Source organism: Meleagris gallopavo, chromosome 1 (genome assembly GCF_905368555.1).
Source record: "Meleagris gallopavo chromosome 1, MGAL_WU_HG_1.1, whole genome shotgun sequence".
NCBI lineage: Eukaryota > Metazoa > Chordata > Aves > Galliformes > Phasianidae > Meleagris > Meleagris gallopavo.
The window spans coordinates 23,382,311-23,399,103 of record NC_139404.1 but is presented as its reverse complement, the minus strand read 5'-3'; the positions used below and the strand labels follow the sequence as shown (position 1 = coordinate 23,399,103).

The 16,793-nt window shown below is 34.7% G+C and overlaps 1 protein-coding gene across 4 annotated transcripts in view; it reads right to left on the bottom strand.

Annotated features, from left to right (window-relative positions):
* The window catches only part of LOC146545228 (uncharacterized), a 72,232-nt gene that overhangs the window by 45,555 nt on the left and 9,884 nt on the right, over window positions 1-16,793 (bottom strand). For 2 of the 4 annotated variants that reach the window (XR_014881846.1, XR_014881847.1), the window contains exon 2: window positions 10,530-10,692. Coding sequence is in view for 1 of the 4 variants with exons in the window: in XM_085218843.1 (XP_085074969.1) it covers window positions 10,648-10,692 (45 nt within the window). In the remaining 3 variants the exon portion in view is untranslated. Of the gene's footprint in view, window positions 1-8,412; window positions 10,693-16,793 lie in introns of those variants that run through there. The other 2 variants (XR_014881849.1, XM_085218843.1) reach the window with 2 other exon arrangements.

Genomic DNA, 16,793 nt, shown 5'->3' with positions numbered 1-16,793 from the left:
CTAAAAGAGGGTAGATTTAGATTAGATGTTAGATGGAAGTACTCAGAGAGTGGTGAGGAACATGAACAGGTTTCCCAGAGAATCTATGGATACCCCATCCCTGGAAGTGTACAAGGCCAGGTTGGATAAGGCTTTGGGCAGTCTGATCTGGTAAGTAGTAACCCTGCCTATGACAGGGGGGTTGATCTAGATGAACTTGTAATTTAGTTAGGAAACAAGCAATTATTAAAAAATTTTGTAAGGTATAGATGTGGTCTTTTCCTTAACTATTGCGTCTAAGTTTACAGTGACAGGAAAGAATGTCTAAAAAGTAGCAGTAGTCTATTATTCCTTGTGGCCTTTTTCAAGAAAGACCTTCACACAGGATCCCTTCATATATTAAAATGCTAATAATAAAGACCAAAACTTTCAAAACAGCAGTTGATAACTTTGCTGAGCACTGCAGATATGTGTACTTCAAAAGAGAACTAATAAGAGAAAGAACAGTTGTACATTTAAAAAGAACCAATTTCTCAGAAGAGACATTGTCACTCAAATCCAAGCACAGGCAATGTTACTTACTGTTCCCAAGCCAGAAGTCCCGTTTCAGGTGGCCTCAATACATGGAAGATGAGCAAAACAGAACTGAAATAGCAACAGGAGCATTCTCATAATATAAAAATAGAGTACAGATAGAGACAGGGAGAAAAATATCTCTTCACAAAGAATGGTAAAACTGTAGAGGAGAGATCAAGATACCAAGCAACAGCTGGAAACTATGAACTGAAGCAGAAAAGGGGACTAATAGAAGTATCTTAATATTAATATTTTCCTATCAACACAGAGGCTGGCCAAGGAAGCTGGAGTTAACACTGCTTTTGCTGGTTTATATTACATGATGTTTTCACATTTCAAAAAAATGCATTTCATGCAAGAAAAAACAGAGTTGAAATGTTGAACTGAACTGGCCATATTATTCATTTAAAATGAATATGGGGCATTTGCTGAAGTAGTGCCAAAGAAAAAAACAAAAACACAAAACCGAGTCAGAACTTTATTCAAAGTAGGGCAACTATGAAAATCAGTTTAAACACCGTATGGGGTCATAGAAACAATGTAAGACTTTTGTGTTTAGTTTGGTTACATGTCTAAGTAGATTTTTTTCAAATAAATTTACTAAGAAACAAGGATTATTGGTATATTGCTAAGTTCTGGACATATTAAAGAAATCTGGTTCATCTCCTTGATAAAAGATGACTTGGCAGAGGTTGTTTAGACCATTCATAGGACAAAGGGTGCTGCATAGGCTGAGTACAAAAAAGACTTAATTAACAATGGCAGGTATACACTGTTATTTGTGTTTGTGAAATTCAAATAAATGGATGAGGCTGATAATACAGAAGCAGATAAAACTACTTAGTGGAGCAGGAACAAATTTATCAAGAGTGCTAAGGAAGCAACACTGTTTTATCTTCTCCTAGCCAAGCCACATGTCATAAAGGGATGGGATAAAGGCTGACATGCAGCTGCACATTTCCTGAAGCCACATGAATGCATTACACATTGTGCCATCAAAACACAACAAATGCTTCCTGGCAATGGTAAATGCCTCCTATTTTATATCTACAGAAAAATAGCTATGCATGAGTAGAGACACAAATGATTAAACAGTAATTCTGGTATCAGACATTAAAGTATTCTCAGGAAGGGAAACCCCAGCAGGCCTTGGGGAATACCCACTTGCAACAGTACTAACCACCTTTCCAAGAAACTGCTGTGTTTATTACTTCCCTTTTTTCATTAAGGAAATATTATCAATACTTAATAGGCTTCATTACATTATTGATTTTTCTCCTTCTCATGCATCATGAGGTTCCTAGATTCAATTTTATAATGTTTTCAAAAGATCTTTTGAGTAGGCAAGGAACAGGTACCCTAAGAAGTATGGACACAAGAAAAGATTTAGCAAATCTAAGCAAAAGTATAATAATATCTACCTTGTTTTAGTGTTATACATTTTAATATTAAAAAAAATCCAGGAAAATAGTGATTTATTTGGGAAAGCTTTATTTAATTTAAAGCCAACATGAAGTAATTGTCCAATGATTGCAACATAGGGGTACTGAGGAACTCACAAGAAAAGGAATGGGATAAATAGTATCACTGCCTATTTTGACAGTGTTGTGTACTCTCCATCTGCATTTGCAACAAATACATCTCCTAATGCTTTTGGAACAGTGCTTATACATAGCAACCATCAGTAAGCTAAGAACATTCATTCATGGTGTCTCATGGATGATCACTGTACTCCTATGCATTAATAAGGACTGATGAGAGCATTTTACCTGGGTTTCACAGATTGGTAGTGGCAAATTGCTAAAAGCACACATAAAGCAGCCATCCTGAGAAGTCCTCTGCGTCATTACATTCTCCTCCCTTAATCCAATCACTGAGTAATCTAATAGCTCCTTTTCACCTGGAATGCATTCAAATTCCTCCTTGTTCTAGATCTGAGTTAGATCTAGTTAAATAGATCTAGTTAGATAGATCTCTACCTACTCAAAAGAAAACTGTATGGATATATGCCTTCCTAGTCCTGTGGAAAATGTTTTTCCTTGACTGAACTCTTGAAACACAGTGAGACAAGAGATTGACTTCAGGTTTTAGACCTCAGAAAGGTGAGAGGAGTATTACTGTCTCAGATAAAGATTTGTTATACAAGTGAAACATTTAAGACATTTGAGAAGCAGACCCAAAGAGACTCTCATGGTTAAATCACTCTCTTGGAAAAAGATGCATTCAAATGCTCTCAAGGTGAGAAGAAGATGAAAAAGAACTAAATATATATAATCAGGATCCATAGTGAATGCTCTAACTGGTCTTTTTTGGCAATGCCTTATGCAGAACATATCTGCTCAGTATGCAGTAAATAATTGCCAGGACAGACTGCGCAGAAAAGCTAGAAGAGGACTTGAGATTATTACTACTGGTATAAGAGAAACAGTGATCTACTCACCACTATCAAGAATCGATTGGTTCTGGAAATTACACTGCAGAAATAGAAGACTTTCAGCACCTCTAAAAACATGGTAACATTAACATATAGGATGATTACGTGCTTGGGATGTAAAGCTAAGAGTAGACTGGCAGATATGTTAGAATATTCCCAGTTATTTGTCGCTGTGGCTCTTGGCATACTGAACTGGATTTTACTACATAAATATATAAAAGACCACAATCCCTCAGGTGTCACCATACATCTCATAACTGCTAGGTGACCTTCTGCTACAGATTTAAATGGCCTTAATGCAACATCTGCATTTTCTTACAGAAAATGAGCACATCCCAGAACACCAGACTCAGTATGAAGAGCTTAAATTAAAGAGTTGCTAGTGGAAGTTCAAGGGATTTGGGAAGTCAAACACTTCACTTGCTTTATGTGCATTATGTGCACTTGCTTTGAAAGCATCAACATCAGTATTAGCCATCTGACAACAGCAACTAAGATGTACTCAGATAAAGGAAAACAACAACAAAACCCATCAACAATCAGAACACACTTCTTTGTCCCCCCCAAGAAATGCATAAAAATATTACATCATTTTAGTATCTTAAAACCTCCTGACATCATAAGCACATTTAAAAAACAGTGATATGAGCTGTCTATGACCATTGTTTTTTTTATTATATAGCCTATACCTGCACTACAGTTCCTCCTTTTTCGTCTCATTCTACCTTTTTCCAAATGAGAACAGCCTCATCTGTAAACTTTCAGCAGCATTCTGTCACTTTATATCCAAACCTAAATTCTTCCAATGCAAACTGATGACTCTGTGAAAGAAGTTTTGGAAGAAAAAGGAAATTCTAAAGCACACCTGTTGGAAATTGAACAGTTTTGCAATCTAGGCAAAGCAGTGAGAATGTTTTTCTTGCACTGAAAATGCAGATTCCTCATGTATCTCTATACTCATAATTGAAACAGAAGAATACATGAATGTTGAACAGAGTATATGTGAAGCTTAGTAGTTTTGCACTGAAAAGTGTCTTAAGTGGGAAACTCGTCCATTCTGGATTAGTCTAATGTTTATGTGGGATCTGCCCAAGACAAAATGAATCTCTAATAACTGAGATATCAACGCCTTTCAAGTCTTTTCGTTGTAGCATCTCTGGGTAACTGTCATATGGAGAGGATGGCTATAGATTGACTTCAGAAGTTTCTGGTTACAGAAAAGGAGCTTGCCTAGTAGAATAGTTAGAATTTGCACTTAATAACTGCAGCAGCCCCAAGTTTTCAAGACCATCCAGGTTCAGAGAAGAATCAAGGGCCAAACTCTTCTTCATGCAAACAAATAACTTGATCATGCATATGTAGCACAAGTGGAACAAGGAAAAAAGGCAAAGCCTCTGAATTTCTAAAAAGTTGCCCTGCAAGTTGCTGTGAAAACATCATTTTGTTTCATTTCTTTAAAAAAGCCCACAGTTCTACTTCGGGAATAGGAAAATTGATTCTCACTCAGATCTCTTTGGGAGAAAGACTACTGACAATTACTGACATTCCCCAGACACAGATAACAAAGCTACATCTCCTAGGGACTGCTCCAGTTGCAGTAAGCCTCTTCAGATCTGCTTCACAACCTGCGGGGATAATATTTTCCCCAGTTTGTCAAGCATTCTTCTGCATGCTTTCTTGGCCAGTTAGTCAGACCATGTTTGAACTTCCTTTTGCTGACCCTATTAGGAAAACACACTCTAATACTATCCACTGAGAATATCCCTCACTGTAAAAGGACTTAACCCAACTATAGTATAGCATTACCAAAATATACTGAGAAATCACCTACTCAACCAACTCAATGGAAATATATTCAACCTAGAGAATAAGAGTAGATTCATGTTTAAATTACTGATCTCATTTTGATTCCTCTAAGTTAAGTTTATAAAGATATAACTGGGAAAAAAAATGTTTCAAAAATAAGTAGTCGCTTTGCTTTGCTTTGTGCTTGGTTGGTGTTTCTTTTTTTCTTTTTTTCTTTTTTTTTACAAATAAGAAGAGAAGATACAGAAACATCCTAGGAAAGTGCTAACTACCTGGGAACTAATTGAGGCAACTAAGCTCATTTAGGTCCTTCACTTATTAAGGGTATTAATCTTGCAAAGAAGAGACAAAAAGAATTTTGCTGGTCAACAAGTCAGAGAGCATAGCTCTGGAAAAACATAGCAGGAAAATTGAATACTTAAGAGTTTTATTTTGGAGGAGGATTTCTATTTGCCATGCTACAAAGAAGAAAGAGGTAGAGACATTTAAATGTTTAGCGTGAAGCTGGATAAATCCAAAATCCTTGAAATAAATCTCTAACTGTGAAATGAGTTAAAATGAATTTTGAGTGAATATTCTTCTTGTACTGCCTTTGACTTGCTAGAATGACTAAAAAAAAATAAACAATTTGATCCAGATGAAAATAAATAGGATAATAATAGCAGAAGAATGAATACGCAACAAGCTAAAAGGATCTTAAAAATACATGTATTTGGCATTATTCCTGGCAATTGAGTAAAGTGTTTGCCAAGGGCCAAGCTTAAACCTGCTTTGCACCTCTTTTGTCAGAGAACACTTAGGTTAAAAAACTTTCCAAATTGATAGTAGGACAACCATTTTTGAAAGACAGTAGGAAGGACATAAAGGATTAGTAAGTAGGCAAAACTTGAATATGAACTGGTATTAGTAGCTTATATACTTTCTTGCTTAAAAATATTGTTCTCTGTACTAGTTCCCTAAGGGAGCTTCGGTCAGTGGGAAATTTCTGCTTCTGTCTTGTTTTCTGTCACTTGGACTCTGGAAGAAGGGTATCTGATCAGACTTGTACATACTGCACTAAGGGAACAGGCTCACTCTTCAGTACATGGTGGAGCTGGTACCTCCATCTGTTTTGCCATAAGAGTGAAGGACGTCAGTGTGCGGCACGAAGATTTGGAACAATTTCTCTCGCCTTCTGAAATGCTCAGGAAGCATTTGGAGCCAAGGCCATCTGACAGATGTCTGTTTCACTCAGGACTAATATCAGTGATCAGTATGGTGTAATATTTGTTTCTGCATTGAGGCTCCACCTACCAATGGATGTAAGATGCTCTAGCAGGTAGATCATCCCATACATACTTTCCTAGTGTGTTTTCCAGAACCACGATTGTTATTAACATTAAATATAACACAGACTTTCAAAATCTATCTTTTAAATGTAAACTGACATTAAACTGTAATACTAGCTGTCATAAAATGCTATTATTTAAAATTATAAAATAATCTTAGGAAGTTGTTATTTTAGCCTAAGATTTTATTTTCATACAAATATGAAAGAAATTCCCAAAGAACAATGTTTTTTTTTGTTTTAATAACTATCAAATACTACATCTTACACAGGAAAACATCCAGTCAAAACAACTTACTCCATAGCTGACTTAAAATATGACTTATTTCTTGGCAGTTTCTTAATGTTCCTCTGAATTAATACATTTATTAATAAATGTCTACAGTGGATGGATTTCTAACAACCCTAATTGACTCTGACATTTTTGTTGTATTGCCAACCAATAGTCTTTTGTTATTATTGTCACACTGAAGAAGTTTGACACAAAATGCATTGAACTAAACAGATATATGCATTTAAGTGTCTGTATAAATGAACAACTTTTCTTCCAGAGCATTTCACTCACCTAGTTCATTCTCTGTGCTTACAAACAAACTGCAAATACTCTTCTCAGTAATAGAATGTTACCAAATCTATCTATCACTTCATATCTGGTAATGATCATTTAGAATAAACATTTATTTTACTCTGAAGAAAGACAGAGGAATAAATCTGTACAAATATAGATACACAAGAAGACATTGGGAACACACACAGTCTAACAAAGTGAAACAGATTTGGAACTCATAAGATACAGAGTTAAATATAACTTCTGACACTCCTTTACTGTCCTATTTTCCAAAGATAATGTGCCTTTCTTATTTCATTCTCTGTATTTGCAAGACAGAGATAACGGACTCTATTGTTGGATAGATACATAATAAAAGAGCAAAGCACTTTTTGCCCTGACAAATTTCCACTGTGAATGGGTTAGGACAAGTGATAAGAGGCAAGACAGTATGAGTTTAATTTATCCTGAAAACATCTGAGTTACTTTGTGAAGCTAATCTTAGTTCAATAAAAATACTTATTCAAGTATAGGCTAAAAATGCAGTGCAGTGGCCAGCAAAATCTCTGCATTGGTCGAGTAGCTGTACCAAGCTTACAGATTTTAGATTCTGTTCAGACTTTTGGGGTCTGTGTAAAGTCATGCTGCACCTGTAAGCTCCACTGAACAAGCATCTAAAAAGGTTGTTGCACTGCTAATTTTATGATGAGACCACTGTACCAAGTACGATGGTAGTGTGAATGTTTCAGTGGTGGTACATACATCTAACCAGGTCATCCCATATCAGAGAAACTCTAGGCCTTTTTCTACTCCTCTTAAAGTCATGTGTAAATCTTCCAATTCTGTTTAAGAGAAATAAGACCCTGTAAAAATAAAACTGAGAAATTACATATTCTATGCCAAAATATGCTACCTTGCAAGGCCCAATTCTTACATTAGCCATCTTGCCAATTTCTACCAAGAAATGCTTTGAGGACAGGGTTGATATTTTATGCTTCATGTGCAAGAAAACTGGGGCAGCAATGACTGAGCCATAGAGCTGAGGGAATAATTCATAGTTAATAATTTATTATAGCTTCCTTTCTTCCTTTTTGAACAGTTGTGAAAGAGCATTTTCCTTTCAGCTGTGAAAGGCAGTGGCACACTGGGTAGCTCAAGGTGAGGAAGAGGCCATTAGATACTTTGCACCAATGGAGCCTGCCTTCTTGCTCAAGTCCTTTATGCACACGTGTTTGCTACATGGTGTGCAGCCACTTGTGACCCAGTGAAGCTGACATGGAGGCTACAAAGCACCTGAAGAACAATAGCTCTTAGTTGTATGAGCATAAGATCTAAGGGCCTTGATTTGGGTGTTCATAAGGTAACAGTTGTCTGTGTGAGTCTCAAACGTAGTACAGGATACAGCTCTGAAAAGAAAGCTGGGATTAATTAAAAAAATTATAGTGTATTAATACTATCTATTTATTCCCCAAGCTTTGTAATTAAACTTGGTAGTAGTGTAGTTGATAAGCTGTTTATTACAAGTATAGACTAACTAGAGACAGTGAAGATTAATTCAGTTTAGATATTTTATGATTTATTTACAGTAACAAACTGAAACAGGTCTTCTCTGTGAATACAAGTCTTACACAAACCATGTTACTTCGTAAATTTGCCATTCTACAGATATTATATGTTTGGCCATATTGTAAGACCGTTTTGACTATTCATTAAGTTATGAATTCATAACATGTTTGCAGACTGTGTATTTGATACACACTGTGTATTTGATGATGTTGATGATGCATGACTATAAGGGGAAAAGAACAGGAGATTAGAGGTAAAGTATTGCAGCTAGCATACAACCAGCAGCCAAACTTTTCATTCTCTGCAGGGCAGAGAAGAACTTAAAACTAATAATTTATTGTTCATTTTCAATAATTGCATATTAAAACTCCAACTATGACTTTCACTGGTATAATCCACTATTCAGTACAAACACATTTTAAGCAGCCACTCAGTAAATTAATTTCCTATAATATTCTTGCAAAGTAAGCACAAAATGAGTTAGAATATTGCCACGGAAAATGCAATGTTTCACTTAAATAAATGTTTGCAGATTTCACCCTTCATTATCTGCTTAGCTGTACTCATCTGAAAATAGAAAGCTTGTAAATACTGCCTTTTTTGAGCATCGACAGCTGAAATTCTAGTTCAGATTTTTAAGGGCTGAAAATCCATAAAAGAATGGGAAGAAACATAAAATCTGGGGCTTTCTGAACTACAGGTTTTCTGACTCTTACATATATACAAATGTAAATGTATCTTTAAGTCACTGATAAACAGCACCTACAATTCTGTGATTCTGTGATACTATATATTTGCATGTATAGGTACATTATGTATATAAAATAACACCAACAAAAGCAATAGTAAAAATTCCATTAAAGATCAACAATAACAGATCAATTCTAAACAGTAAGTTTAGAATTATTTATTTTAAAGATACATACTTATGGACAGCTACAGTGAAGACAAAACAGGTTTAAGTCTTTAAATATAGACAAAATAAACTCCCTATCACAAAAGTACGAAACCATGACAAGGTCCAATGTTTGTAGTAGTATTTAGATCACTTCAAAAGTATTGCTTCCTATTTATTTCCATGGAAACTAGAAGAAAGAGCACAATAACACTACTTGATAGAGCAAATTCTTAGCTGCAAAATAATATTTTTAAAATAGATACCACCAGTAGCCAATATGCTACTCTTCAATAGGAAGCATTACTTTTAAATCAGTCCTTTAAATATGCATACTGTTGTTTAGGCAATGAAGCTGAGTAAAGCAACACCAAAAGTTTTAAATGAGATTTTCAAGTTTCATGTCATCACTGAGGTTGTTTCATCCTCAGACTGTATCTGCATGCTGATTTGCATGACAACTCACATGTCCAAACAGCATGAACAACATCTCTGATTGCTGTTTAATTCTTAGGGCAACAAATCTGAACACCATTAGGTGACAATTTTCATTACTGATAAAATGGAGTTTGCATACCCAATTAGGTAAGCTAAGTGGGAATTTTTCTTTTAGGATGACAGTCCTTTGTCCGATGGCTTAATTTGAATTATCAGAGGGTAAGTATCTTTGACACAGTGATAAGTGACAGTTTTTCGCATAGTGAATGCATGGTATTGTTTCCTCCTGATATATGAAGAAAAACAAAATGAGAATACAACCATATTTCCTCAATGGCTGCAGAAACTAAAAGGAAAATGGGGAGATACACTTCCTCAAGTAATCACGTTGCCACTACTGCAAAACCAGAAGGGCATGGTTTTGATTCAAGTTAGGCAGATTGTGTTCAGGAGAAGCTACAACATATATTCTACATCATCAAAGTTAGGAAAAGGGTAGGCTTCATAAATTGTGTGAAAATGGCAGAATGATCTACACACAATTACTTCTTTTCTTCCTCTGAAAGCTGATAGATATATTTTACAATAAAAAGGGTTCTAGGTGACCTCATCAAACTGGAATTCTGAATTTATTCTTGTATCCAATTATATTCTCTTTATACTCATATATATATTTCCACTGTATTCATATTTAGGCACTTACTTCACCAATGAACTTTTCCTATCTCTCTCCTTTTCCTCTATGGTTTATTTGCCTTGAATTTCATTTCTCCTTCCTTTTTATCCTCAGAATTCCTTCTCCTTTTGCTCCCAGTTATCCCTGAAAAAGTGGTATGGTCAAGACCTTCACTGACAAGACTTCCATCTTAAGTGTTGGGTACAAATCATATAGACAACAATCACTCTTATGCCCTTTTTTTCCTCTTTATTTCAGCCTTCATAGGACAATCAAACTACTAACCTCTGTGTTCTTCCTTCCTTAAAAGTGATCCCAAGAAGGCAAATTACCTTGTCAGCGTCAATTGCAAGCATTTGCCAGATGTATACAGCAGGGATCTCTAGAAAGTCCCTTAGTTGTTCTACAGTTGTTGTAGATGTAACAAACCACTGGACAGACACAGGATCTGAAATTTGAATTAAAAAAATAAAATAAGTCACAACCACATTGCAATAAACCAGGCCAAAAGTGAGGGCATGTGCAGTATATCACCTTTAGAATACATTTTATGTCTTGTTGAAATAAGTTATATATATATTTTTATCTCTTATTGTAACAAATTTAGTCTGCCTGTGATCCACAGATACATGAAGTATGTTTATTTTAAATTTTGATGACATTTTTAATTGCTCTAAGCACAAACTGCTTATATTCAACAAATATTTTAAATGAAGCTTAAAATAAAAACCTTTCTGTTATTATTTTTACACAAGTATCATTGTTGGTTTCATTCATGTCAGCACAACTCAGAAATGAGTTTTAGATGAGTTGAGCTTCTTTTGCTGACTAAATTTGCAGCAGCAAAGCATAAAACATTTCAGGTTCTTCAATAGCACAGTCTTATTTTTTGTTTTTGAGAGATGGATAGCTTTAAAAACAGATACACAGATCTCAATATGTCTCTTTCTTGTAATCTCTGTGCAATGTATTGAGGGATTTCAGTGCATTAGAAAATCAGCAGGCTTTGTAAACATTTTTGTCATTTGGCATCTGAAAAACATGCACAGTACTATATACCTAAATTATACAGCTGTTACAGTTACACAAGATTGTCTCTGTAATTAAGATACAATATCTCCAAACAAACAGTATATATGTCTATATATATGTACATGACATATATATGTTTGTATAAAATAGCTATTTTATAGTAGGAATTAAAGTGTTTTGTGACATGTAACAGTTCCCTGGGTAAAAATAAACTCATGTCACACTTTGTTTTCACACCTGTGGCATGCTGTCCAGTTTTCCAGTTTGGCACTGTCTAGGTATGCAGTCACAGATGGAAAGTCAGTATGCATTACATGCTTTTCACCTGTCATTAAACGCTGAGCTCCCTCCATCGTTTTGTAAACACAATTTGTAATTCATTTAGTTCTCATACAGGATATTCCAAAATAACTCAACAAAAAGATTACTATTAACAGTCCTGGATTTAAAGGCAATGAAAAATGAACCTACTCTTAGAAAACTACATATGCTATAATTTGCAGATCTGTAATCTACAGCACAGTGTGAGGGATTAAAATTATGTATGAGATTCTGTATTTTGAGCCTCTGATATGACTTTTATGTATTGACTTCTGGAACAAAAATGATTATACGCGTGATTTAATACTATCAATGTCAATTTTAGTTTCTTTTTTTCTACACTGCGTTAAATGTACAGAAGTTTCATACAACAGTATACAACTATCTAATATCTATTACATGACATGGAAAGGATGATGACTTAGGGCATACAATATAAATATCTTTGCATCAGTAGATGACTTCAACCCTGAGGCCATGTTTCACTTTTAAGTCCATGATCTTTTGTATCATAGAATCATAGAATCATAGAATGGCCTTTGTTGAAATGGACCATAATGATCATCTAGTTTCAAACCCCTGCTATGTGCAGGGTCGCCAAGCACTAGACCAGGCTGCCCGAATTTTATCTTGCTCTCACAGAACCTCCTTAAATGCAAAACAGCTTTACAATATAACCAAAATCTCCTGACATGTTTCCCTAAATTATTATTTTATGTAAAACTATCACCAAGTATTAAAAGGAAAGAGGAATACACTGAAAGATACTGTAAGGAAAAGTGAGATGCAATAGCTTGTGTTTCTCTATTGGCAATATAAGGAGCTTACAATACTATCTTATGATAAACCCTTAATTTTTAGGTGGTTAAACTTAGGAGAAATGCATCCCACTCCTGCAATGTGCCTTTAGAGACCTTCTGCAGCTCTCTTCAGTTTCTATCTGGGGCTGATACTTCAGTGAGTAATACTTCATATTGCTAACAGTATTCATTATAACCTTACAATGTCATCCAGGTGTATGTCGTCCCAAGAATTACTTTTTTGCTTAATTACATCATGGAATTTTTAATATTTGTACATTTGAAATAACAAAGGTTTCACTGAAGAATAATTCTGTAGTGCATGCACAATACACAGTGCTAAATATTATATTAGAATTTCTTATTGTCACTGGTAATAAAAGCCACTCTTTACAATTAATAGCGCTAAGCTGCTTTTTCTTTCATACATGTTTCGCTGAGCACTAAAGTAAACCAACCTTTTCTATTAGATACTAGAACATTCACTGGAGGAAGCAGCATATGGACAAGTGTGTTTAATTTTTACAATTTAGGCTCAAATTTTATTCAAGACCTAACATATTTAGTCTACTTTGATCGCTGTGGGATATATAAATAAGCATATAAAATTACAAATTAATCTTACTTACACAGTAGGAGAAAGATTTTAGGTCTAGGAATAAGATTTACAGGAGTATAATAGTAACACTTATTGGGTTATTATATCTATTAGTAATACTGTAAAATATGGAAAGAAAAGTAAACAATATAAAAATAGAGGCAATCAGTGTCAAAGACACATATAAGCTTTCATATAACTATTCCAAAACTAAAGCAGATCTGCTCGATAGCTCTTCAAAGTGCAAAACACATGTTCAAGAATGCAATGCAAAGAAAATGAAAAAGAAATAAAAGTAGTATATCTATACTGTTTTACCATGAAATATGCACTCAGCTACAGAAGTTTCTTACATCAAGATTAAAATGGCAAAAGCATGTCATTTTCTTACTTTTGTACGGGTATACACATGGTGAGTGCACGTACATCTTTTTCCTTATGTCATTTATAATTTTACTGGTCATGATATTTATATTGCACCAAAGCCAATGGCTGAATGTATCATTTTCAAACAGAACACTGGATTTTTTTTATGTCCTAAATGTTTGAGTGCATTTAACAATGTTTGAGTGCGTTTAACAATACACTACACTTAGACTTTCTATATGTGAAGAAACATAACAGAAGATTTGATACCCAGAGATCCCTTCCAATCCTTATGATTCTGTGAATCATTTCTGATTTGGTGAACAGCAGATTTCAAAGTTCTGAAAAAAAAAAATCTGATCTTTGTTACTTTTACTAAAAATAGGAGGAAAATAGATTATTGATAGCAGAAAAAAATATTTATTTCATAGGAGGAAGATTTCTTCAATGAATAAATGATATTAAGCATTAGTTTGATTTTTGAAAATACAATTTTTCATTGTAGACCAACAAAAGCAAACATATTAAAATTCTTCTTCCAGCAACACAAGTTTAAATCCATGTAAATCTGTTTGCTTCAGTGGATTTATTCAGACTTGTACCAGTATAAAGAGGAGTGAATGTGGCTTGCAAGAGGAAAATCGATGCTTGATGAAAATTCCTGCCTAATATTGCATGCAGAATATGAATTCTGTTTATTGTGCATTGTTTCATACACGATAAGTTAATTCTAGATGAAATTCTCTGTAATTAAGTTGTTTACTTATTTGTCTAGTTACAATTTTGAATAATGTTGAAACAATAGATATTTCAGCCCCTTTTCAGCTCTTTATGTATATATTAATTAAAAAGAGAATTATTTTGTCTGGTATTACACTAATTCGATTACCAAAAATTTAACAACTATTATTTATACGGCATATCACAAATCAATACATCGTGATGCTGACTAAGAAAATCTGTTTACACTTAGGCAGTTGCACTCTGAGCTGTAATTTAACCCACATGGCAGCATAAGGAAACATGAATAGATAATTCAAATTGGATCTTTGCTTGATGGTCCTAAAATTAATAGAAATTACAAACAAGGGATTTAATTTAATAATTATGACCCACTCCAGAAGCTTAGTAGGTGATAAATAAGAACTTATTCTTGTGAGGTGCTTTACATTCTTAGACGCCATTAATTTCATTAGGAGCAGGAAGTAAATGGTAAATAGGAAGTAAATGCCTTTTAGGATGTGAGCATCAGTAGCTCAAAATTAGGCTCTTAATTCCTTGCAGTGAGTTCAAATTGCTAACATATTTAAAGCTGGCTCATTCCCACTGTCTGGTCTTCAAGTTCCAAGCACACTTAAACATTTATGATATGTCACTGAAAGTATGACATTTGAAAAAGTATGAAAAATTGCCCTAGGGCCTCAACCACAAAATGATATGGCAGTAAGAAATAGGAAGTACATAACTGGAGAGTTTCCTTGAATATTTTCATAGAATGGAAACAAATCGAATATTTGATAGAATAGAAATGAACAGAATATAAATTTTCAGGGACTGGAAAAATTGTTCAGTTTTTTTTTTTTTTTTTTTTTTTTCCTAAACTGCAGCTCTCCCAGCTGCCTAAGTTACAAGACTTATATAAGATATCAGGGATAGCTTTTATCTTGAGAATATTGAGCTGTAACCCTAAATAAACTTTATGAATCTTGCTAAAATCTTTTTTTGTTTTAAAAGTACATTCAGTGATAACAAAAATCAACAATATCATACAAAGAAAGAAACATATAGCCTGTTGTCAAGATAATATTAACACGGTAAGAACATTTAATTGTTCTGAATTGGAAAGTAGGGGACAAATGGCTGCTTCCTTTGTTTTTACTAATGTTAAAGTATGTTACAGAGTTGTAATTCAAAGGTTTATTTACATGGCAGCAATTAGTGCATGTCTTGCAGGCTACTCCCAGATCTAAGAGATGGCTTTGTGGCAATGCCACAAAAATTAGCAGGTCCTCTACAAGTTAAAGAGGTTTTTTTTTTGTTTTTTTCTTCCCCATAGCTAATAACTACTCTTGTCTTATAAGTATTATTGTGATAATGAGTAATCTATATTGTGCTCATTTCGTATGCTCGTATGTTCTTTAAAAACTCCACTGCATCATACTTGCCCATACTCACAGACAGATCTGTTCTGCAATTTTTTTCCTGAGAACTTCACAAGCTAAAATGTGTTTGACATTGACTAGGGTCTAAATGGGATATGCAACGAAAAAGCCATTGCTTAAGAACAATGGCTGACCTAAAGACACCTCTGGCTAGTAACACCTTGAACAGTTATTTATTTTAGTAGCTATGGAAAAGCTGCAGAAGGATTTGCTACACGCTCCCACTTCTTAATTGTAATTCTCTGTTGCAGATCAAGGACATGGCAACCAGGCAAGAGTAACCCTTCTGTTATTCCATGTGTGTCCAGATCTTCCTTTTCTACAGTAAGTTGGCTAGAATCTCTCAGAATTAAAATATCAAAACAAGGAGAGAGAGCAATTTGTAGCCTGGTTTTCTAGGTAATTGAGTAAATTTCCAAGTAATTGAGTGAATGCAATCATTTCCCATGTCAGTCTGTCTGTCAATCTTATGGTAATTCTGGAACATCATTTTAGAGGACTAAAGAGCCTGAGGATAAGCAGTTTTTATAATTTTATGAGAACTGGAAAGTGGATAGAGAAAAGACACCCTATTATTAATCTCTGTGAAAGAGGCTAATGAGATCACTCTTTCTTAGACATCAGAGACAGGAGAGAAACCAGACATCATTACTTATGCTGCACACAGAAATATTCAATTTTTTCAAAGCCTTCCATGTTATATTATTTTTTGTTCTAATTGCTAGAACTGAAGGATGAATTAGAGGAGGATGGTATGTATTTGGAGAGGTTGATGATGACCCATCTACACAAGATTTCCATTCAGTATAAGAGATTAATTTAGACCACCAAACAACTGGTTTGCTGAGGCTGAGGAGAGCAGAGCAGAAGACACAAACTGACTTTCACCCATAGCAGATCTCTCATTGATTCTGGGACATAAAGGTGTAAAGTTTGCTTGAAGTTGATTATTTTATCAGAGCTATATTTACACAATTGCAGAATCACCGACTGGTTTGAATTGAAAGGGATCTCAAAGATCTCTAATTCCAACTCCCCTCATAGTGAGGAGGTTGTCATCTATCAGCTTAGGCTGTCTAGGGCCCAATCCACCCGGGCTTTGAGGACCTCCAGGATGGGTCATCTACAGCTTCTTTGAGCAGCTGTACCAACACCTCACGTCCCTCTCAGTAAAGAATTTCCTCCTAACATCCACCCTAAATTTCCCTTCTTTTAGTTTAAAGTCATATCCCCTTGTCCTATTGCTATACATTTTGATAAAGAGTCACTC